This window comes from Tarenaya hassleriana, unplaced genomic scaffold (assembly GCF_000463585.1).
Source record: "Tarenaya hassleriana unplaced genomic scaffold, ASM46358v1 Cleome61, whole genome shotgun sequence".
NCBI classification, from domain to species: Eukaryota; Viridiplantae; Streptophyta; class Magnoliopsida; order Brassicales; family Cleomaceae; genus Tarenaya; species Tarenaya hassleriana.
In genome coordinates, this window is record NW_010968608.1 from 110,841 (window position 1) to 136,710 (window position 25,870).

The window sequence follows — 25,870 nt, forward strand, 5'->3', positions numbered from 1 at the left end:
TAATTTTATTGGTAAAGATCCCTTGAAAGTCATTGGATTGTTATTTTGAATATTTTTCCCAAAATTTATCAAATTCTGACTCGAAGTATATAATCCGAGAAAAAAAATCATTAGGAATGGGTCTTAATAATATCTATCTGAGTTTGGTAAGCAATATTTTATTTGAACTCCAACTCCTATCATAGATGGTTTATAAAATAATAAAAGATCTTTCATAAATGAAAAATTAATTTAACATATTCATTGCATAATCGAATATCTTAGGATGGATACGATATGATTAAATAAATCAAATTAGAATGAAAAAAATAATAAAAAAATGAAACTACAACTCATATTTATTTAAATTAAAAATGATTTGATTTCACATGAGTATCGAATTATTATTATTATTATGATAGAATATATATAGCATACAAATATAAAATAATTTTAGTTTTATACTTAAAGAATAAAAGTATAAAGATGATAAAATCTTAGTTTGTAAGAAAAAGAATACACTGGCTTAGTATCAGTGTTATATTTCAACTCTTAAATTTTTAATACAACACACGAAAATATAAATATAAACGTTATTCACAGTCATTTTTTCCAAAAAATACTCAATATCTTAAAAATTATTTATAATTTTTATTTAAAGATATAAAAAATAAATTTAAAAACAAAATATAATATATTGAACTCTAAAACTAATAATAATTTTTTTAAAATTTATATATATTTATAGTCTGCGCGATGCGCGCGAGATAGTACCTAGTAACTTATAAAAGCAGAGAATCACGAGTTGCATTGAATTAGTGCGAACTTGTTGGATTAATTGTAATGCAAATTAACAAACTAAAATATTAAATAAAACTTTAAATGAAGAAACTAAGAGGTATTTCATCATTTCCAAATTATTAAAATCTAAAGTTCGCATATATATATATATACGTACAGTACATATGTGTATCCTCTCACTCATCCGTTCATCAGCAGCATATTAATTGAACCTAGGAGGTATTTCATTACAACACATATATATATATATATATACACGTATTTTTCACACACAATCAGATGTGCTTGAGAAGAGAGAACTGGGTGGATTTCAGCCTGCGAAGCACCTCTCTCATGGCCATGCGTTCATTAGCAGCATACGAAGTGCAGGCCAATCCGATTTCCAAAACACTCTTCAGACAATCGATCCGAGTTCCGAGTTTTGTCGGAGTCTGATCGTCTGACGAAGCCACGAGCTGGGGATCTATCACCTTGACCACATCCTCGGAGGAGGAACTTATCCACTCGATCAGATTCTGATCGCCGGCGAAGCTGTCGTGGGTGGGCCTTTTGCCGCTGAAAATCTCCAGCAACATTACTCCGAAGCTGTACACGTCACCCGCCTTCGACGGCTCCTCGCCGATTCCGTATTCTGCATCTCACCAAGAAATGTTATCCATTTGTTGAATTTGAATTATTATTATGTGCTCTTTCTTCATAAGCCTAGAGGATCACACACACACAGAAATATTGGAACATTTTAACGAGTTTCTTGGGAATTCGAGCACAAGTCGGTCGAACTGATAGTTAGCTCGGGCCGAGCTGACATTCTATGCCAAAATTTTAATTGTTCTAATAAAGTCCCTCGATGGAGTAAAACAGTTTATTCTAATGAAGTGCTCGGCCCAAGCAAGATGTTACTCCGTCGAACAATGAGAGTGTGCTCGGCCCGTGCAGATTTTCTGCGAGGCCGAACAATGAGGAGGACAAAAAGTTATCGGACAATGTATCTAAATGTAATGCAAACACGAGTTTTAAAACGTATAGCAATTTTCGGTAAGTAAAACTAACCTGGAGGAATGTAACCTATGGAGCCTTTCAAGACATGTGTGGAGCTTATAGAAGCTTGAGGGGGCGCCATATTGGTCATGGCGTTCGCCAGTAACCTCGCTAATCCGAAATCTCCGACCTTTGCAACCATTTCTTCGTCTAAAAGAACGTTGCTCGGTTTAATATCGCAATGCACCACCGGAATTTCACAGTCATTGTGCAAGTAATCCAATGCTGATGCAATATCAATGGCCACATTCAACCTTTCCTCGACATTTAGACCGTTTCCGTCGGGTTTTCTCCTTTTTCCGCTAATCCAATCATCCAAGCTCCCGTTGCATAGGAACTCGTAAACCAAAGCGAGAAACTCGACGTTCTTGAAGTCCAAGCTCGAACATGAAGTTATTAGTTTGACGAGATTCCGGTGCCTAACATTCCTCAGCGTTTCGCACTCTGCGACAAAGCCCTTATAATATCCATTTGTTTTGAGGTCGATCACTTTTACCGCTACGAAAGCTCCTCGTACGATCCCTTTGAATACCGATCCAAAGCTTCCGGCACCAATTAGATTTTCAGAGCTGAAAGTGTCGGTTGCCTTTCGGAGCTCATCGTATGAGACATTTATGAACGGTTCCTTGAGCGGAGAAGCCGGAGCTACAAGCTTTTCTTTTCTATTCCTCGAGAAGAGAAACAAGAAAATCATCACGCATACTGCAAGTGTTGCTGTTGCACTAACGATAATACTCGTTTTCAAGAGTTTTTCATGCCTTCGACGCTTCCGACAAGTGGTTAGCAAGCATAGTTTTGGATTGCCTTCCAGGTGAACACTAAGGTTGCTACTGAAAAATGGAATCATTCCTTCGAGATTATTGAAGGAAAGGTTCAACAATCGAAGGGCATGAAGATCTTGTAGGTTGAGAGGAATGAAACCAGAGAGTTGGTTTGAAGAAAGGTCAAGAGACTCTAAGCCTTTAACATCTATGAACGTATCTGGTATTGGACCCGTAAGCTGATTCCTGGCCATGTTTAGCTTTTCCAAGCTATTACAACCTCGGATAGATTGAGGAATATTGCCAGATAACCGGTTATCAGAGAGATCGATGCTAACTAGACTTTCCAAACGACCTATGGCTTGAGGAATAGGACCCGACAGAACGTTCTTGGATAGGTTCAAGACAGTACTCAGACTGGGGAGGTTAAAAATTTCCCTCGGTATGCTTCCATTTAACCTGTTACTAGACAGATCCATGGACAACAAGCCTCGGAAGTTTCCGAATGACATGGGAATTGGACCTTCTAGATTGTTTTGCGATAAATTGATGTCGTTAAGATCAACAAGGTTACCAAGAGAATCGGGAATTCTCCCAACAAGTTGATTTCCTGCGACTTCAAACTTTTGCAACTTCTGCAAGTTTCCAATCTCTTGAGGGATGCCACCCGATAACGAATTGTAGCTCATGTTTAGAAGGGCCAAGCCAGTGAGATGAGCCATGGATGCCGGAATCTTGCCCGAGATTCGGTTCCCCCCCATGTAAAGTTTCGAGAGATCTTTGGAAAGATTTCCGATGGACTCCGGAAGAACGCCATCCAGATCATTCCCATCGAACGCGAGGAAGTTAAGTCGAGTACTGTTTGTCAACGAAACAATGAAATCTTCCAGACCATTATCACCAGCCCAGACAATCTTGTTGAAGCCGACGTTATACATTTCAAGGAACGGAAGACGCCCTAGACCCGGCGGAATGGACCCTTGTAGAAGGTTATGTGCCATACGGATGACCTTTATATTCGTAAGGTTATGCAGAGAAGCCGGAATTCGCCCAGAGAACTTGTTGAAACACATGTTGAAGACTAAAAGATTCGGTAACGTGTAGCCCACGTTACCAGGGAATTCACCCCACAAGTTGTTTGAGGCAAGTACCAAAGAAACTAAAGAAGACATGTTGTAAATGGACGGAGGAATGGTGCCCGTGAGATTGTTTATGGACAGATCAAGAACTTTCAGCCTGCGAAGACGACTCAAACTCTCGGGAATAGGGCCGTTGAGAGAGTTTGTGTCCAGGTTTAGAACGGTGAGTAATGACAGGTTCGCCATAGATGGAGGGAGAGGACCATGAAGAAGATTCTTTCCCAAGCTTAGGACTTGAAGTTTTGTTAGATAGCCGATATTGACGGGAATAGGGCCTGAGATCTTGTTTGACGTCAAGTCCAAGACTTTGAGCTCGACAAGTTTGCTTGTGTTGGAAGGCAACGATCCTTCTAAGCTGTTTGAGCTCAAGTTGAGATTCCTTAGGCGAAAAAGATTGGCGATCTCTTCGGGAATAGGACCGTAAAGTCGGTTTCTTTGGAGTTGAAGGGATGTGAGGAAAGAGAGATTGCCGATACTCGGGCTGATAAACCCAGTGAACCCTAAACCAGAGAGGTTCAGCGAAATCACTCTCAGGTTTCTTGTGCCACAAGAAACGCCTGTCCAATCACAAGGAGATGTGTTTTTGTCCCAAGAAGAGAAAGGGTTTGGAGAATCAACACTTAACTTTGATCTAAACGATATCAAAGCTTCTCTGTCTGTGACAAGAGATAGAGAAGCTGATTCGATGTGGGAAGAAGGCGTGAATAATAGAAGAGTCAAAAGAAGAGAGTGCAGAAGATGAACAGTAAAAGCCATTTCTAACTCGCTGCTGAGTCAGAGACCGAGTTTTGGAGTGGTGAGTTGATGAATATAAGCTTCAAATAACTCTGGTATTTATTGTGATTGATTTTCACCGTGCGTGTTACGTTTGGTGCGTGGACACATAAACTCTTCGTCAATGACGGCAACATATCAACCATTTCACTCCGTGTCCATTAATTGACAGATCAAATGTAATGGTCCCTAATAAATTTTGTTTTCACACTTTTCCTCTTTTTAGCCCAATTTAAGCAAGTACGTTATTTCATAAAACGTTTTGGTGATGAAATTTAATTACGTTAATCACGATTTGATTTTAGATAAAACTTTCCCCCACCTTTTATGTGTTTATACAAACATTTAATGATATCCATGTTCTTTATTATTCATATTTTATGCACAATCGTATGTAAAATCGTTATAATTTGAATTGAACATAAATATAAAGTTTTACAATATAGTGTTTTAAGAGTAATTTAGGGGGTAAGTCATTCCTCCATATGACCACCGACCAAAAAATCATTGACAATTGGATTTTGGGAACCAAAGAGAAAGTGACACGTGAAAGCATGCATGCACGTTTCAAGATCGAGCAGTACGTAGATGAAACGTATATGTTTACGTGTCTATATTTGCTAAAAGTATACGTCTTTGGTTTTCTGTACCCTTGGAAAAAGTACGCCATGACCAAAAAATATTGAAAAGTATTACTATCATTAGTCTAAAAGTAACGTCATGTGATAATTGTTTTCAAAATTACCTCATTAGGACTTGCGTCGAAAATAGAAATTAGAAAATGAAAGAGTAAAACTCATTTCCAACTTAAATTCAAATTTTTATTTGGGGAGAAATTTTCACTTTAAGTTTTTTTAGTTTTCTGAAAAATACAGTTAGATCAAAGGTAAATTTTCGAATTAAAAAAAATCAGAAACATCTAGTGTAATATCAATCTTAAACAAAGAAAGAACGAAATTTATTTTTATATATTTTCAAAAATGAAGAAAACAGATATGCAGAATAAAGAAAAACCCAAATTTTATCCCAAAAAATGAAATAAAAAAAATATTCAAATCCTAATTGTGTCTTCTGCTATGTGGATGCTGAATCTAGGGACCATCTTCTTTTTTGCGTATAGTTTTATACGACTTTTTTGGCTAAGGTTGGAAAATTCTCCATATGTTTGGGATGACATCTTGAATTGGCTAAATGCTTCATGGGATTCCTTCAAAGGCCAACATATTGCGTTACACTGTAATACTTCACAACCCGATTCGAATATTTAATTATTTCAAAGACAAATAATTAAATAGAACGGACATATAATCGGTTTAAATATAAGGTACAATGTTGAGAAAAAGACAAAAAAATAGGTCAGACTGGTCAATCCAGAAAATCGGACCGAACGATCTAAAGTGGCGGAGAGTCGGTTCGATCGAGTAATCGTACACATTTGATCAAATTTAGTTGAATTAGTATGTTTCAACCGAGATATAAAACGATGTAGAAATTCAGTCGAATTAATGTAATTCGGTAAAACGGTGAATTGTTATTATGAATAGTGTCGGTGAATAGTAACCGTAAATAGTAACCGTAAATAATGTCGCCGAATACTATCGGTAAATAGTAACCGTGAATAGTGTCGAACAATAGTAACCGAGTAAAAATCCCACATCGAAAAGTCTACCCATTTTCAAGGGTTTGGAACTCTATATAAGGGAAGTTTGGCTCAAGGCTTCAACACATCAAGTCCTAAGTCCTATAGGGGATCCAGAGAGCTTTTTAAGAAGTCTAATACGACCATGAGCTCTCAGGAACCTCTCCGGACTAGCGACAAAGTTTTAGGCCTTAGCTGGCCAGATCCAATTGTTGGATTCAACACGCGGTGTAGATACCGTAGAGGGCGTTGTGATGTCGCAAATCTAGGCGAATAAATTCGATCAAGTTATATTAACCTAGACTCAACAAATACCGCAAGTATACGGATCAATTGTAATAGCTAGGGTCGAACACAGGGACAAAAGTAGACAACTGAATCAAACTCCTATCAGTAGTAGATCTAAAGAATAATATAAATGATGAGAATGTGTCAAAAGTAAATAATAAAACAAATGATAAACTATCAATGAAAAAATATGCAGGCTTCGGGATTGCTTTACATGCAAGGGTCTTTCAAAAGATGCAAACTCAGTGGTTTATCTATCCGATTCAAGGAATTCAAGCTCTAAAGTAGAGATTAATCCTCTCGAGTCTAACCTCACTATCCAGGCTTTATCCTACTAATCTCTCGATTCAATAGTCTAAAATCTTGGATGCATGAACGAATGCTATCATAATCCCTAGGAAAATATTCATCTCTCAATGCAATACCTGTTCTATTTAGGTTAGAATCCCATATGTTTATACGAATTAAAACCCTAAGTTCATTCAATCAAGTGACCAACAAGATCAAACGCATTAAACGCAACTCAATAAACCGAATAGAATAAATAAAACTACAAAGTCTGGAATTAGAAACCAAAGATCCCTACATAGCAAATCCCTAACCTACAGCAAAAGAACTACTCTCTAAACATCGAGACGTCAGGGTTCATATCAATACAACAAAACATCGTAAAATAGAGGGAAAAAGGAACGCTTAGTCGATTTCTCGGCTTCGTGATCTCCGTTTTCTACTCCGATCTCTTGCTTCCTGATAATCGCCCCCTTTTGTGTGCTCTAGGGTGTATTCTATGTGTAAAGCTTGAATTGAATTTCGACCTAGAGGCTTTCCCCTCTTATTTCCCTTCAGTTTGGACAAAATTGAAAGTTTTCCCGAATCTGGGGGTCGAACCGATCGTTTCGGCAAAGCCAAACTGATCGGTTGCACTTTCTGAGCAATTTTCCAATTTCTGCGATGCCGAACCGATCGTTTTGTCCATCCCGAAACGATCGTTTCGTGTCTCTGAGCAGTTTCGACGGGCTTCACGAATTCGCTCATAACTTCTTGCTCCGATATCGGATTTGGGTGATCTTGGTGTCTATGCGTAGATATTGAGAAGAGCTTTCCAATGATGAGAATGTATGTTTTGGACTTGTAGAGTGAAAGTTATTGGACTTGCAAATTCTGACATTTTCTGAGCTTCACGTTTTTCCTGAAAACACTACAAATGTTCTCGTTTCATCCGTGATGTTCCGTAGCCCATGTTTTCCACTCCTTTTGATCTTTTATGCGTGAAAACCTGTTTAAACATCAAAGAACATAACCATACAATGTCGAAGCCAAATGTGCCCTAGAATGCCTACAAATATGTAAAATAGAGTGATATACGCTAGACATCCTATATCAAAACGTCACCCAAAATACATGTTATCACGTTACCTTTTGGGACGTCTTCTAGTGGTACACTGACGTCGCCATCCGGTCCAGTCTTGCTTTTTAATGTTAGTATCTCTCTTCAAACTTAGTGTTTTTCTGTTCTAGGATTAATAAATTATGAATTTATTTTTCTGCTGTACATAGTACTAGAACTAGGTTAGTGTCATGTTGGAAACCGTGGCATTAGGCATAGGAAAAATCCAACAACATCCTCTCAATTCAGCCACTTTTGGACAAAAAGAGAGTACAAGAGAAAGAGAGGGGCAAAGAGAGTAATCAACACGCATTAGGTTGGAGACACATAGGAGGACATATGTAAAGGTGCACCGTAGCTTCTCACGACGTGTGGGACCAAGAATCGCCGCACAAAATCTCGGCTCAAACAGTTATGGACTGAAACATTGTGAGTGGTTTTGAGTTGAGTTTGTGAGATTCAATTATCATGTTTAATGGTGTAAATTAGTAGTTATGCAAGGATTTAGGACCTAGGGATGTTTAGTAATAAATGGATAGCAATTGGCATTGAAAACGGATCAAAATCTGGACAATAGAAATAATGATTTAAGAACAGACCCCCTGGACCGACTGGTCCGACGAACAGATGGACCGATCCAGGCGTAGAAATGAAACTTACCAAAGTACTTGTCTAGATCGGACGGTCTGACATCAGACTGTATCGGTCTGGTGATGAAAATCGGATAATTCGACCCAAACGATTCCAAAACATAAAGACCAGTAAACCGAGGTTACGATCGGATCGATTCAACTAGGTGGTCCGACACGGTGGAGACTTAATAAAAGAAGTCATAATAAATTAAATCGAAAGAAAGAAAATTCATAAGTTAATATGGAAAACAAGGAAATTTACGGGACTAAGCAAGAAATTCAAGCCGAAGCGAGTGTGAGAACTAAATTACTAAGAGAAAACCGAACTGGGCTAAAAAGGAAAAACATGTATGTATGTGTTTGGACAATGAACGAACCTCATACATAATATCGGTTGACGAAGTGGAGTCAATACTAGGATGAGGGGGATGGAATGCCTAGTACCAGTTGACAAATTGATTCAGTACTAGTGCATTGTGAAAAAATGTGGATGGTTTCTATACGAGTATCGGTGGACGAATTAAGTCAGTACTGGTTTGCATGGACGCTTCTATAATAGTACCGGTTGACTGCGTGGAGTATGTGCTATTATAGAAGTGTAACATCAGTACTGCTTAACGGCATGGAGTCAATACTGATATTTGAGTGGATGTCTCTATTGTAGTACCGGTAGACGAACTGAGTTAGTGCTACTACAGAGAAGCAGAGTCGAACCTAGTACCGGTGGATGACGTGGAGTCGGTATTGGGTGAGACAAGGGGATATACGATAGTATCGGTTGATAGGGCTGGGCATGAGCGGGTACCCGGATGTTTTAAGACATCTTTATCTCGATCTCGGTATCGTCGGGTTTTTTATCGTCTTATCTCGATATCAGTCTCACAAGGTTCGGGTACCTGAGATCAAGGTATCCGAGACACGAGATCGGGTACCCGCAGGACCTGAACCCGAACCCGTACTCATTTTTAAAAACCTGTACGTAATTATATTGAAAAATATAACTAAACCTAAAACATGTATAGTATTTTCATCCAAATTACAACCCATAATTCTTAAACATATTATCGTCCAAACACAACAACATGAAAAAACATGAATTACATAAATTCAACATACAAAAAAAAAATTCAATACCATCCAAAACATAACCAAAAGTCCAAAACACATCATAATTCTTAAATCATAATTCTCTTTCATATTTGAACAACACACCTGCACAAACAAAAACACACACAACAAAAAGATTAAAATGAATAACATATTAGTTAGAATAAAAAATCAACAAGATATTGAAAGATATGGATTGATAAAAAGTTACCTTCTCATTCAGTTAAATAACTTGTTTCTTTTTCAAATGAAGGCTTTGATAGAAAATCTGCAAAATTAAACACTTAATTTAGAAATCTGCAAAATCAAACATATAGAAACAATCACTAATAAAAATAATACATTCTTCAAAGTTTGAAAGATCATCCAATATTGTTTGTATTGTGACTGGTCTCGTATAATCTCTTCGAAGCCAATCTTGTGTACAAATGAGAGCTTCAACGAGTCGTGTACTTAAAGAGCTGCGATATGGATCTATAACACGACCACCTTGTTGGTTTAGTGCTATATGATGTACTGTTATGCGAGCTTTACTTAGATACATTTGATGTATTGACACTTTCTATAGTTTATGAATGAGTGTTTGATTCATTACGTATTATGCATGCTTTAATATGTTATGAAGTCCATGTATTGTTATGAACAATACTAAACTCTCTAGTCATGTATCATTGTGGGAATAATGATATATTAAGACTAGTATGATGTGTGATTGATGATCATATAGATGATCATAGGTATTGGATACAATCACAATCATAGGTATTCGTTGGAGAACAGAATGTTGGATTGACCCGCATGAGATTGTCACATGGACAATAGTCATGACTTGAATCTCATGTGTGTGACACCCGTAACCCGTGTACAATATACGGGTTGTGCCACATGGACAAATAGTAATAAAATAATAATGCGGAAGCAAAAATACGAAATCCAAAAATATTTTTAATCAAACCAAAGTAAGCAGCGGAAAATACAACAAACGATCAGTATCGCAAAATAACACATGTCCGAATAGTTATAATTTAACCGTACAAAATGCAAGAAATACAAGTCCAGTGACCCAAAATACAACCCCATAGATGTATAGAGTACCTGCGATCGCGGCAGCCTCGACTCCATCAGGGTGAGCCTCCTCCTCCTGGATCCCCTGCTCGGCACCGAGAGCGTAAACTCTCGGGGCTGCTCCAGTCCTCGCTGGTGGTCGTGGTGGCCTGTCTGCATGGCCCGGTGGTCGCGGTGGTCTAGCCGTTGGGACTGGTGGTCCCGCGAGTCTCGCCGTGCATCGAGACGCAATGTGCCCCGGCTGATCACATCGGTAACAGACCAGCGATCCCCTCGCCGCCGGTGGTGGTGACGCATGAACAACGGGCGTTTTGCCCTTGTCGCGCGAGTCACTGCTCAGGATGTTCTTCCCAGATGAGCACATACCGAAGAACTTCCTGAACGGGCTCCGCTCACGAGCCTTCCGCTCGTTCTTCTCCCTCTCTCCACGCTCCACCTTCTCCAGCTGAGAAATGTACCACTCAACGTCGGGTACTCCTGGATCTCAATTTTCCTCCGAAGGTAAGGTCGAAGTCCGGCGATGAACTTATGGATCCTCGACGCCTCAGTGGGCACCAGATGCCCTCCGTACATCAGCAGGCGGGTGAACTCCGCCTCGTACTCACTGACAGTCATGTCCCCCTGCTGTAACATGAGGAACTCGATCATGCGGTACTCGTGGTCCTGGCACCGGTAGTACTTCACTTCGAACTCATGTCGGAACTCCTCCCATGTGAAGCGGTGTCCCGGCGGGGCCTCCTGCTCTCCACCTTGGCCCACCAATGTCGGGCCTGACCCGTCAGATGGTGGCTCGCTATCATAGCTCGGAACTGGTACGGGCACTGCAGATAATCTAAGTCCCGAGTGAGCTGAATGAGGCCTCAGCAGCTTCCGGCCTCACCGATCCCTCGAATCGAGGAGTATGCATCGACCGCAGCTCCTTGACGATGGGGAGGTATCCCGCCGCCACAGCAGGTATCGACAGCTGGTGCAAATCCTCCTCCCTCGGATCTGGGTCTCTCGCCGGGGGTGGTCGTGGTGCGTGGGCAGCCAGGTGCTGCCACATGGTCTCCTGGAACTGCTGAAACTCGCCCCTCCAGCCCTCCTCTCCCGGGTTAGGCGGGCGAGCCTGATCGGGAATGTCGTCAGCCCTCGCTGCAAACCTAGCACGTCGTGGCGCCATTTCACTGCACCACATTAAGATAGTTTAGCAACTGATGATCGATATTGCATCATCAATGTACGGATCCTGGACAAGAGGATTTTCTTCGGACATGGTTTGAAAACATTTTCGTAGAAAACCATTAGGTAACGAACACGATTCCTTCCCAAGGAAAGAACGTGGCTCTGATACCAAAAGTTGTGACACCCGTAACCCGTGTACAATATACAGGCGGTGCCACATGGATAAATAGTAATAAAATAATAATGCGGAAGCAAAAATACGAAATCCAAAAATATTTTTAATCAAACCAGAGTAAGCAGCGGAAAATACAACAGGCGATCACTATCGCAAAATAACACATGTCCGAATAGTTATAATTTAACCGTACAAAATGCGGAAAATACAAGTCCCGTGACCCAAAATGTAAATCCCGTACATGATGTTGCCTCTCTCAGGTCGTCGTCTACCAGATGTGTTAGGCGTAATCCTCGTGATCTGAAAAATATAAACCACAAAGGCTAAGCAGAACTGCTTAGTGAGTAGTCCGGGTTGAATCCGGTAAACCCGTTCTCAGCGAGAACGGTGTTAATTCGATAATTCACAACCAACAAACAACAAATATATCCATACATAACTACATCACATCAGTCACAAATATGTCAAACACAATCATACCCACATGAAATCGCATCATAGGGTTAGCCAAAGATCCTAATCATATCAACATGACTAGAAGCGTCTCACACACGTCCGTCACTCGCGTGACGTTGGCCATCGCATCACATGCGACTACGCGGGTCTCCTGCGCCTGTCACTCGTGTGACCTCCGATGTCAAGTCCATGACACAACGGAAATACAAACATACCCGTATGGAGTCCACCATAGGGTCCAGCCATAACCCTAGTCAAGTCCATGACTAGGGGCGTCTCACACGCCCGTCAAGTCCATGACGTTGGTCGTGTCAAGTCCATGACACAATAAACACAACACCCGTATGGAGTCCACCATAGGGTTCTGCCATAGCCCTAGTCATGGCGTCTCGCACGCCCGTCAAGTCCATGACGTTGGTCGTCGTGTCGCACACGACTATATCAGAAACACAATCATGCTGCACTCGTCGCACGAGTGAGCTACAAACATGGCAATCAACGTGCATATTTTCCCATCACGCATATTGCGGTATTCGGTCCCGACCGAGATACCGATTAACGCTATGCAAACTACCCAGAATAATCACACAACGAGTCACTCTCATCGTTGGATCACACATCTCATCGCGCGTAACTAATCAAAGATTCGCCGAAGGGTGGGTTTGTATCCTGGGTCGGTCGATCCTTGTGTCTCTATTCCTTTTTCGGGATCATTCGGTCCATTTTCATCGTAATTCGGGTCTAAACTGGTCGGTCCAAGTCTTCTGGTTCATTCCGAGTCATTTTCCTCTTATTCTGGCCTAGACCGGTCGGTCTAGGTGTTCCGTGCCATTCCGAGACCTCTCGGTCTGATTTTTGGTCTGGACCGGTCGGTCCGGGTCCAGACCGGTCGGTCTAGAGACTGGGCGAAGAACAGATCGCGATTTCGCGATTTCCAGATTTTTGGTCCCACTTCAATTGACCATATCTCACTCGTTTCTTAACCAAATTTAGTGTCGTTTATTGCTAAATGTTTGTTGAGACGTCCTCTATCTAATCCAATCAATAAACCATCGAAATAACACAATCACACACTCAGAACGAGCTCACACAGATGGAACTCGAGCCACTCACCTCTGTTTCAGCTCAGATATGGTTTTGGCCGGATTTTGAGGTGTTTTCTGATATGTTGCTCGCCGGAAACCTCTTCTACACACTCTAGGGATGTCCCCCTTGGAGTTCCCGAGTCTGGTTCCCCCTGTTTCTCGCCCTTCTTCTCTCTTTCTCCTCTCTCTATTTTTCTGCAATCTGTCCAAAAATGGTGAAGCCCCTGACTTGGGAGAGGTTTATGCTGCGAGAAGGAGGTCGAATGGGCTCAAGCTCAGGCCCAAGATCGAGCTTACATCGCCCTGAACGGATTGGTCGGCGACTTGACGCCGGTGGGCCCCGAAACGCAGAGAGAAGTCGGCTTGAAAGTAGCAACTTGGCCACTTGCATCCCCTGTTCGTCAGTTCCCCAGACCGGTCGGTCTAGCTCTGGACCGGTCGGTCTGAGACCTTTTTTTCAGTTTTTCTTCGCGAGTTCAGTCCGTTCGGTTCCGACCCTCGGCCCGCCTCTGGATCGGTCGGTCCATACCCTAGACCGGCCGGTCTAGGCAAATTTTTCAACATTTCTCCGTCTTTTTCTCGTCTCTTTGTATGTGGTGTTTTCTCGTTCCTTTTTCCCGTTATTGTATATTCCCGTTTTGATGATAATGCGATGTTTCTATTTAATTATTTATTCTAAAAAATGATTAAATATTCGAATCGGGTTTCGAGGTATTACAATGTGACGGTTCCATGATTGGATCCTATGACGTGAGATGTCTATGGAATCCAAGATGAGGAGTGACATGCCTTGATTACATCAAACGTCCTGTGTAACAGGAGGACTATAAAGACGTATATCAAGTACGACACGAATCATGTCCTGGGTTGTAGACAGTCAAGATGGGATTTGTACCTCTCGTAAAAGAGAGAGATATCGTTGGGCCCCTCGTGTGAGCGAGACTGTAGAAATGTGTGGCCGCACTATAGACGAGCGTCGTCTATTTCAGACAGTCGAACTCAGTGAACAAGAAAGCAGTCGAATCAGATAATGTGACTTATCTATGCCTTATGTTCGACATATGATATCGTGATACAAAAAAGGATCATCAGCCGGAATCATCACTGGCGTTGACTTGTAGTCATAGTGTCTTGCTAGAGACCTCCTATGACTTGTATACCCAAATGGAGATTTCGGGATATACAACTATATCGAATGAGCCTACAGGGTCACACACGCAGGGAAGGACAAATGCACGAGAAAACGCCGAGAAACCTGGACACGAGGTCCGGACCGTTCGGTCCACTCCTGGACCGAACAGACCAGAGCATCTAGTCCGAACGGACCAAATTGTTGGATCGAACAGACTAGAGGATCCAGTCCGAACGGACTAAATTGTTGGACCGAACGGACTGACCCGTCTGAACGAACGGACTGTGTTTCGTGCTGGTCCGAACGGACTACTTAGCAGTCCGTTCGGTCTAGGTTTCAGAATTAATTTTAAAATTCGGAATTAGGGTTAATCACTTTATAGAAAGGGGTGGCCGACTAAGTGAACTTCAAGAGACGTTTTTGGAGAGTCTAGAGCGTCTAAGAAGTGATCTAAGTCTCGTTTTTCTCAAAGCACATCATCGAATAGAAGATTCGAGTCCTAGCAGACAAGTTCCAAAGGTTGGAATCCATCCCGAGGTGAGGATACGTGTAGAGGGCGATGTCATCTTCCTCCCTTTCGTGATCGAACGAGTTCTTCAATTGATACAGGTCCCCGATTGATTGAGGTAAGTGTTCTTGCTTTTCTACGATTCATAAGAAGCATGGTTCTAGGGTTTTTAATAAATTTTTGTTTTACATCCGCTGCGCAAACCCTAGAATCGATCTCTTAGGAATAGGATTCGCTCTAGAGATCCCAGGAATCCCAACACACCTGTGCTAAAAGCAGACTCGGAGGCAACGGTCGATACCGGTATAGCCAAAACATTTCTTGCCATGTCAGAAAGAATGGGATACTTGGAACCAGTGTTTTCCCACTAATAAAGAACATCAAATTCTGTATTCTCCTCATTCTCGGGAGCATCCTCCAAATAGGCTTCCAACTCATTCTTCTTGACAGAGTGTCCGGTGTCTCTATAATTCCTAAACATTTTAAGCAAATAAGCATTGGACAACTTTGTCACGTCAGAACTAGTCACGCTTGATGCCACATCTGATTCCGCTTGACTACTACTAGATGATTGAGTTTTAGCAAATCTATTTGACTTGTAATACTCAAACAGATTTTCCAAGGCATCTTTCACTTTCACAATCATCTCATTGGCCTTATCTTCATCGTCGTAGAACTCCTTAAGCATAAAATTCACGTATGTCAACTTAAACCGTGGATCAAGCGAAGTTGCGATGAAAATGATCAGATTTATATCATCTGACAACCAATATTTGTCAAATTTTTTTTCATCCTCTCAGCCATAGACCGCTTAAATGGATCATCGCAATCCATAACCTGTCGAATATTCCATCCTACGGCAAATATCTCTTTCATATAGTGATTCCCCGTGAAATATCGAGTGCCAGAAACCTTTATAGTAGCTTCGTAAAAGCATTGCAGGATCGGTAATAACGATCCTACATAGTCCCAATCAATAGTCGTTGGAGCACCAAATCCATTTTTCCTCGAATCACCAACATACTTCTCATCTACAGAGGCAAGCATATAAAATCCCGGCCTAAGTCTTATAGCCGACTCCAACATCAGATATGTAGAATTCCACCTAGTTTCTACATCTAAACAAACACCGCACTTAGTTGACAACTTTTTACGAATCAAACATTCCTTGAATTTGTCTGCTCTACTTGTTGAGGATCTAACATAACGAACAACACCTCGAATTCTAGCAATAGACTCATGTATCTCAGCCAAACCATCTCTAACAATCAATCCCAAAATATGAGCTCCGCACCTCATATGCAAGAAACCTCCATCAAGTATGCATGTTCCACATTTTTTAAACTGTTTCTGCAAGTATTTGATTCCCACATCATTTGAACTTGCATTGTCAACGGTGACTGTCAAAACTCTTTCAATTCCCCATTGAACTAAATATTGTTCGACAAACTTTCCTATGGTTTCACTCGTATGATTGGAGATTGGACAAAAATTTATGATCTTTTTTCTCAACTTCCAATCATCATCAATATAATGAGCAGTCAAACTCATATAATTGATGTTCTCAACGGATGTCCATGTATCCGTCGTTAGAGAAACACCCGCTTTGAATTCCTTGAAGAACTTATGCAATTTCATCCTCTCTTCAAGAAATAAATTCATGCAGTCTCTCAAAATAGTTCTACGTGTCGGAATAATAAAACGGGGTTAGACAATCCTCATAAATAAGATGAATCTCTCATTTTCAATAAACCTAAACGGTAACTCATCTATAATGATCATCATCACTAAGGCTCTTCGGGATTCCTCTTGATCAAATGTCATAAAAGATGGAATTCCTATTGTAGAATCATTTTTTGGCTCGTGAAACAATGTTGTTTGTTTCAGCCTCTTATTAGCTCTTAGATCTTCTCTATCATCATCATGAGGAGCCTTTTTACATATCCTCAGATGTTTTAGCAATGCACTAGTTGATGTACCGCCTACTGTCATGCAACTAATCTATGTTTGACAATAATTGCAAACTGTTCTTTTGCCATCTGGATTTCTTTTGTAATGATTCCATGCATCAGACTTAGTTTTAGGTACCTTAATGTCACCCGAAGGTTCAGGTTCAGTTGCTTCAGGAACCATAGAAGCATCAATGGCATTTGGTTGAAACATCATAATGTTTTCTTCTGTATTTTCTGTATTTGAGTTATCTGCCATAAAAGACATATCTGCAAAACAAACAATTAAATTCATTAGTAAAAAACGAGGGAGAACTCGGTTGAATAGATCAACAGAGAGCTCGATGGAGACTCTGAGGATCACAAGGCCAATTCGGTCGAAAATATATCAACTTACCGTGATGTCGATGAACAGAGAACAAACAACAGAGAGCTTCCAACTAATTCGGTCGAAAATCTATCAAGACACAGACCTGTAAATATAATGGATAACAAGGCCAAAATCATTCCAAAGCAAAGCACGAAATGATGCATATGAACGAAAGAGATATTGAACAGAGGCGGCGAAGACAACTCAGGCGACGAGGGAGAATCTCTTACCAAGAAAGAGGCGGCGAAGACAGAGGCGGAGCAAGGCAGAGACAATGGAGACAGAGACAGGAGAACCGAGGGAGAAAAAGAGAACGGAGGCGGCCGAGAAAAGGAGGCTGAACAGAGCCGGAGGCGACGAAGACAGAGGCGGAGCAAAGCAGAGACGATGGAGACGGGGGAAGCCGAACCGAGGGAGAGAAAGAGAGTGATGGAGACGGACGAGCAGAGAACGACGACGATGGAGCTCAGAGCCTCAGGCGACGAGAGTGATGGAGGCGGATGAACAGAGAACACGACGACGATGGAGCTCAGAGCCTCAGGCGATAGGCGACGATGGAGCTCAGAGCCTCAGGCGATAGGCGACAGGCGATGACGGACGGATCGGAAAGTGTGAGAGCTTGAGAGATGAGATTGAGAGAGTGATGGAGGCTGTAATCGAAAGAGAGACTGAGAGTGAGAGTGAGAGATGCGCCGAAAATGTGAGAGACGGAGAGAGTTGCGATAAGGGTTAGGGACTTAAGGTTACTCGGTTAGGGTTAGGTTTAGGAATAGGTATTTATGTAAATATATTAAAAATAAGGGATATTTTTGTAATTTTACACTTTTCCAGGTACCCGTGAGATAACCCGGGAAGATATATTGAAACTCGAACTCGTAACCTGAAGCTCGGGTTTGTTGAGATAAAAACCCGGCTTGTAACTCGTTAACTCATGAGACAATACAAACCGGGTACCCATGAGTTAGGGTACCCGGAAACCCGCGGATCTCGGGTAAAAATGCCCACCCCTACCGGTTGACAAATTGAGTCAGTACTATCGTACATCAATGATGCATAAACCAACCCTAAGACGGTGGTCATAGGGTATAATCGGAATTAATAATTAAATTGGACTAATGTGTTAATTGATTAAATATAAAATAAAAATTCTTGTATAGAAATATTAGTTGGCATCGTTTTCCATGAGAATGGAATCTACGGATTCAACCCGAACTATTCACTAAGCTTTATGTTTAGCCCTCCGTTGTTGAATCTTTTTCAGATCTCGAGGAGCACGACTAGCAGCATGATCGACGACTACTAAGGCTGCCCTATATGTACGGTTAAACTATGGTTTGGATTCGGGATAGTGATCCCATCATTATGTTGTTTTAATTTCGGTTTCAGACATGTAATATTTCTGAACGTTTGCAAAAATTATATTTTTCGCTGCGTGTATTAAACATTAAAAATGTTTTAAAAATCATGTGATTTGTGTTATATATAATTGTGGTATTTTTTGTCCATGTGTCGCATCCTGATTACGAGATCTGAGATTCGGGCGTCACATGCTCGCTTGACAATCCGTGATCTATAGGTGGGAATGAAATGTTAGAATCCACGACTCTATATTCTAAGATGAGGACACTATCTTCCACACATATGACACTACCCTTCGACAGTTGGCGGTATCTTTCCGGAACGAAAAACCGGACTTCGCATCAACAATACTACAAAGATGGTTTGGATAATTATTGTATTGGTTTTGTTTTGGGTCATTTTTACTATTTTGAGACTAAATAGGAAATTTTTATTAACCACTAGATCAGAAAGACATCGGTCGCAGAGTCTCTTTTAGTTATTTTGGCATCTCACCTCATCTGTGTAGGTTAAAAAAAAAAGCATTTTGTACAAATTCGAAGGTAATGGAAACACCAACCTTTGACAAAAAATAAAATAATCGTAACTTATATTAAAACGCATGCATGCACGTGGCAAGATTGAATCCTACGTAGATGAAACGTATATATTTACGTGGCTATATTATATAGGTCTTTGGTTTTTGTAACATTGAAAAAGCATTCCATGACCAAAAAACATTGAAAAGTATCATCATCATTAACCTAAAAGCTACGGCATGTTATAAACTAGAATTGTTTGACAAATTTACCTCATTAGAAGTTACATCGAAAACATGGCTCTTCTTGGACTAAAAAGAACATTGGAACAACATTTCTTTTTTATTTACTTATATATTTTCGAATTAAATGAAGAAAACAGAATGTAGAGTAAAGAAAAAGACCATTTTTTACCTTAAAAATTGATAACACGTATTTTGGGTGACGTTTTGATATGAGCGAATTCGTGAAGCCCGTCGAAACTGCTCAAGAGACACAAAACGATCGTTTCTGGATGGACGAAACGATCGGTTCGGAATCGCAGAAATTGGAAAATTGCTCAGAAAGTGCAACTGATCGGTTTGCCTTTGCCGAAATGATTGGTTCGACCCCCAGATTCGGGAAAACTTTCAATTTTGCCCAAACCGAAGGGAAATAAGAGGGGAAAACCTCTAGGTCGAAATTCAATTCAAACTTTACACAGAGAATACACCAAGAGCACAAGAAAAGAGAGAGATTTTCAGGAAGCAAGAGATCGGAGTAGAAGAGGAGATCACGAAGCCGAGAAATCGACTAAGCGTTCCTCTTTCCTTCTATTTTACGATGTTTTGTTGTATTGATATGAACCCTGACGTCTCGATGTTTAGCGAGTAGTTCCTTTGCTGAAGGTTAGGGATTTGCTATGTAGGGATCTTTGGTTCATAATTCCAGACTTTGTGGTTTTATTTATTCTATTCGGTTTATTGAGTTGCGTTTAATGCGTTTGATCTTGTTGGCCACTTGATTGAATGAACTTAGGGTTTTAATTCGCATAGACATATGAGATTTTAACCTGGAAATAACTCAATAAATAGAACAGGTATTGCATTGAGAGATGAATATTTGCCTAGAGATTATGATGACGTTCGTTCATGCATCCAGGGTTTTAGACTATTGAATCGAGAGATTAGTATGATAAAGCCTGGATAGTGAGGTTAGACTCGAGAGGGTTAATCTCTACTTTAGAGCTTGAATTCCCTAAATCGGATAGATAAACCACTGAGTTTGCATCTTTTGAAAGACCCTTGCATGTAAAGCAATCCCGAAGCCTACAGTGTTTTGCCATTGATAGTTTATCGTTTGTTTTTATTATTTGCTTTTGATACATTCTCATCATTCTCATATTTTCTCTAGATCTAGATTTGGATTGAAATCTGATTCAGTTTTTACTTGTCCCTGTGTTCGACCCTAGTTGCTACACATGATCCGTACACTTGCGGTTAATTATTGCGTTTAGGATATTATTATTTGATCAAATTTATACAGATTTGCGACATCAAAAATGCATTAAAAAGAAAAATAAAAGTCAACATAATTTTTCAAAGTCTTGGTGTATATATAAAAGATTTGTAGAACGGACTTTGTTTTGCGAAATTCTCAAACTTTTGTTCATCCAGTGAGGAATAGAGATTCGGCGAGCATCCAATCAAAATGTTAGGCGATAATAAAGAATTAATTCGTAGAATAAAAAAAATACATACATTGATAATTATCAAGTCACGAGTTTATGTTTCATATGATTCATATATGTTATACGTTGATGTGTCAACAATACCAAATCCAAATGTGATGAGGAGCAAGAAATCTTTGGATGTGAACACTTCGTGTTCAATTTGGTGTTACACAAACCTAAAATCAGGTGATTTTATCATCTGAGAGATGAATTTAATGGAAGGGACGATAAAATTCATTATTAAAAGAACAAAATCAGACAATATAGTTATTTTATGACAATCGCAGAAATAAACCTAAAAAAGTATCATATAAACACATAAAATTTGGAATGTTAACCCAACCTGGGTAGTTCAACCGGTGAAACGGATGCGCAAAACGTCTGTCGGAACAGATTCACAGACTGTAACACCTAGAGGGGACATGTGGCCTAGAGAGGCAAGGTAATCAGCACAAGTGTTGGCTTCACGGAAGACGTGGGAAATAGTTATCTCCCATGGTTTCGCGAGAAGTTCTTGAATTGACTGAATAATTAACCCATCTACTGTATTCCTCTGATCTTTGTCGTGGATTGCTTCGACAAGAGCTTGATTGTCAACCTCCATCATCACTCTTTTCCATCCATTGTCCCATGCCATCCGTAGCCCGATGAGAACCCCCCAAGCTTCCGCTCTGAAGACCGAGCAAATGCCAAGATTAGAGGTGAACCCAATAATCCAGATGCCCCAATGATCCCTGAAGAGACCACATGTTGCTGCTGAACTCGGATTGCCTCTAAGCTGCCATCTGTGTTCAACTTTACCATGTTAGAAGGAGGAGGATACCAAGCAATATCTAGTACTAACCTGGGTTTTTTGGAGACGGTAGGGTAGCCACGTTGTCCCTCATCTGAATTTCTCGTGCATAAGCGAGAGATTGCTGGACCGAATTAGCCGGTGCTACTCTGTTTTGGAAAATTGCCTCGTTCCGCCATTTCCATAGGAACTAACATGTAACCCCAAAGATAATTGTCCAAGGGAGAGATGACAAGACATAGGTACATCGCAAATTGCTTTCAAACCAATCTAGTATTCCGACTTGAAAAAACCCCGATTGGATCATTTTCACACCTAGATCGTTCCAGAGCACTTTGGCTACAGAGCAATCTCTTAGTACGTGTAGAACTGATTCATCTGAAGGACACCCCAACGGGCATTGGCCGGAGGAAGATAGGTTTCGTTTGAAACGTGCCATATTCGTTAACAACCTGTTATTGCAGGCCAACCACAGAAAAGTTCGAATTCTCTCAGGGTCCCCCCATTTCCAAATTACTGACCAGATTGTGTGAGAAGATGTGATGTTATCCGGCAGAAGTGAGTTGTAAGCACTTTTGACGGTGCATTTGCCATCTCTTGAAGAACACCAATAAAGACGATCTGATTCTGCTGATTGTCTTGGGGGAAGTAAGCTGGCTATTCTTAAGCAAGTAGAATTGGGTAATAGCGATGCAAATTTATCCCATTTCCACTTCCCATCAGCATTTGCAAATTCTGCCACCATGACAGGATTAATTGATGGACGGTCTTCTTCTGACAAGTACTCGATTAGTGGCTTATCATCTTCAACCCAATTATCTCTCCAAAAATCTGTATTTCTACCGTTTCGTATAAGTGTGGCACACCCCCCTCTTGTTAAGTACCAAACCGATTTAATCCCCCTCCAAATGATGGAGCCGTCGTGACCTGGAAGGTGAGAGCCAGATCTATATGAAGGTGGGATGTATTTGTCTCGCAGAAGGCGTACCCATAGACTGTCTTGCTTTGTAATAAATTGGAAGGCCAACTTCATCAAGAAAGCCTTGTTAAATCTTTGAATGGGTCGAATTCCAAGACCACCCAAATTTTTCAGAGAGCTAACCAAATCCCAGTTTGCCAAGGATAGCTTCCTCCTCGTTTCTGTTGAGCCCCAAATGAATCGACGCATTATGCGGTCCAATTCCAAACAAACCGATGAAGGAAGCTTGATGGTTTGCATTACAAAGGCGGGAATCGTGTTAAGAATCGACTTTGTGAGCGTAATTCTCCCAGCAAGAGATAAAAGTTTACTCTGCCATCCACTGAGGTGTCGTGAGACTCTTTCAATGAGAAAGTCGAATTTATTTCTCGAACTCTTAGCATGGAGGATTGGAACTCCCAAATAATTCTCCAAATCGGTCGTTACTGAGAAGCCTGCCAGATCAGCAAGTTGCATCCTTATATCATGTCTAACATTAGCTGAGAAGTACAATTGTGTCTTGTTTAAGTTAACCTTTTCCCCCGAGGCTTCACAAAACCTATGCAAGGTGCTCTGAACCACTTCCATTTGAGAAGTTGTTGCCTCCGTAAAAAGAATGAGATCGTCTGCAAAAAATAGGAGTATCTCTTTTCACTCGGAATCCTTCCCACCTCCCCTGATTGACTTCTTGTTTAATAGTTTGGGCAAGCCTTTCCATGCATAATACAAAGATATAGGGGGATAGTGGACAACCTTTTCTAATGCCTCTAGACGGTTTAAAGCTCCTAGACTGTGATCAATTCCATAACACTTTCATGTTGGCTGAGCAAACACATTGCATTATTATGGTAATAAGCTTATGGGGAATACCAAACAGCAGTAAGAGAGTCCTCCACAAAACTCCATCTGATTCTATCATAAGCTTTCTCCAAGTCCACTTTAATTGTCATAAAACCTCTCTTGCTTTTTAGTCTATCCATAGAGTGGATGATCTCTTGAACCATAATGATATTATCCGTGATTTGTCTCCCTGGAACAAAACTATTTTGTTCCGGACCAATAATATGAGGTAATATGGGCTTGATACGGTTGGCGATTAGTTTGGTGAGAACCTTGTAGACAACGTTGCACAAGCTTATTGGCCGAAACTGAGTGATAGATTCTGGGTTGTGCACCTTTGGAATAAGCACCAGCAAGGTATTGTTGCAGGATTGATCCAGCTGATGTCCATTAAAGATTCTAATAATATAAGAGTGGAGGTCTTTACCAACTATCTGCCATTTGTTGGAGTTGCTTGTTGTTTCAAGGTCATGATTAATGCAGAAGATGAAAAGCTGATTCTCAGCAAGTGTGTTTCGAGACTGTCATTGACAGTTACTTATGTTTAAATTTGAAATCTCAGTTACTATCAGTTTATTGTCTTTATCATGTAATAACTAAGTTTAGCAGTTACGTTTGTGTGTATTTAAGGATGTATTGCTGTAAAAATTATTATGTGTGTGAATAAAGCTTCAGATTTACATACATCGTTAGAGTGTTTTCCATTTATCAATTCTTACATATTCAAAGCAGAGAGTGCACATAAAGAAATGAGAATGCATTTGATAATAGACTTTACCGATTGCGGTTCACAAGATGGATCAGACAGAAAATTTGACAACTTCAAATCCTGTGCAGAATGCTCCGATCTTCAACGGCGAGGCTTACCAGATCTGGGCAGTGAGAATGCGTGTGTTCCTCGAAGGTGCTGATCTTTGGGAAGCGGTGGAAGAAGAGTATGAAATCCCTGCTTTGCCAGCGAATCCGACTGTCAACCAATTGAGGAACAATAGAGAGAGGGTCACGAAAAAGTCCAAGGCGAAGTCCTGTATCTTTGCTGCGGTCACACCATCAATTCTGATCAAGATTATGAATCTCGTATCTGCTAAGGCGATGTGGGATTTTCTCAAAACCGAGTATGAAGGAGATGAAAAGATAAGAGATATGAAAGTTTTAAACTTGTGGCGAGAGTTTAAAAGGCAAATGATGAAAGGAGATGAGTCGGTGAAAGATTATGTTAACAGACTTGTTAACATAATCGACAATATCAGGATTCTGGGAACTAAGGTTGATGATGACAAGATAGTACAGAAGATTTTGGTTTCTGTTCCCGAAAAGTTCGAAGCTACCGTTGCATCTCTGGAGAATACAAAACAATTATCGCAGATCAAACTTACAGAAGTTATAAGCGCTCTTCAAGCACAAGAGCAAAGGAGGCTAATGCGAAAAGGAGAAAATGTTGAAGGAGCCTTAAAAGCTACGGTTTTTCAGAAGACAAAGAACGGTAACAATTCCGGTAAATCAGGAAATTCAACAACAGAAGGCGGTGGGAGCGAGGGTTTTTCGGATCCTTGCAAACACTGTAATAAGAAGGGTCATCTATATTGGCGATGTTGGAAAAGACCTGATGTTAAATGCAGGAAATGTGGTAGAATGGGACATGTTGAGAGAATTTGCAGGGAAAAAAACGTTGAAGATGTTGAAGCACAAAAGGCTGAAGCAAATGAAGTGGAAGAACTTTTTAAAAATAAAAAAGTTCCAAGTGATGATTGATCGATATTGTGAACGACCTTGAACCAAGGGGGAATGTTGGAGTTGCTTGTTGTTTCAAGGTCATGATTAATGCAGAAGATGAAAAGCTGATTCTCAGCAAGTGTGTTTCGAGACTGTCATTGACAGTTACTTATGTTTAAATTTGAAATGTCAGTTACTATCAGTTTATTGTCTTTATCATATAATAACTAAGTTTAGCAGTTACGTTTGTGTGTATTTAAGGATGTATTGCTGTAAAAATTATTATGTGTGAATAAAGCTTCAGATTTACATATATCGTTAGAGTGTTTTCCATTTATCAATTCTTACATATTCAAAGCAGAGAGAGATTTGTCTGAGAGGAATTTGTGAGGTTGAGAGAAATAACACCATTGATTCTGGAAGAAGAGAGGACTTAAGCCGTCGGGACCTGGACCTGTGAAAGGTTTCATTGAGAAAAGGGCTTCATGCACTTCACTTAGGGAAGGCAGGTGAGCCAAAGAAGACAAGC

At 40.5% G+C, this 25,870-nt stretch overlaps 3 protein-coding genes across 3 annotated transcripts; 1 reads left to right on the forward strand and 2 right to left on the reverse strand.

Annotated features, from left to right (window-relative positions):
- Nucleotides 1–867: 867 nt before the first annotated feature.
- On the reverse strand, nucleotides 868–4,504 carry LOC104799793 (putative receptor-like protein kinase At3g47110). Its single transcript, XM_010522443.1, has 2 exons — nucleotides 1,831–4,504; nucleotides 868–1,411 (listed from the first exon to the last, which is right to left on the reverse strand). Exons 1-2 carry the CDS (start codon nucleotides 4,472–4,474, stop codon nucleotides 1,056–1,058), a joined length of 3,000 nt encoding a protein of 999 aa, XP_010520745.1. The 5' UTR covers nucleotides 4,475–4,504; the 3' UTR covers nucleotides 868–1,055.
- A 16,772-nt stretch (nucleotides 4,505–21,276) lies between these two features.
- LOC104799794 (putative ribonuclease H protein At1g65750) lies at nucleotides 21,277–24,235 on the reverse strand. The gene is made up of 2 exons (XM_010522444.2): nucleotides 21,882–24,235; nucleotides 21,277–21,708 (listed from the first exon to the last, which is right to left on the reverse strand). The coding sequence occupies exon 1, from the start codon at nucleotides 23,374–23,376 to the stop codon at nucleotides 22,021–22,023; it is 1,356 nt and encodes a 451-aa protein (XP_010520746.1). The 5' UTR covers nucleotides 23,377–24,235; the 3' UTR covers nucleotides 21,277–21,708; nucleotides 21,882–22,020.
- A 188-nt stretch (nucleotides 24,236–24,423) lies between these two features.
- On the forward strand, nucleotides 24,424–25,380 carry LOC104799859. The gene has a single exon (XM_010522537.1). It carries the CDS (start codon nucleotides 24,424–24,426, stop codon nucleotides 25,378–25,380), a length of 957 nt encoding a protein of 318 aa, XP_010520839.1.
- Nucleotides 25,381–25,870: the final 490 nt, after the last annotated feature.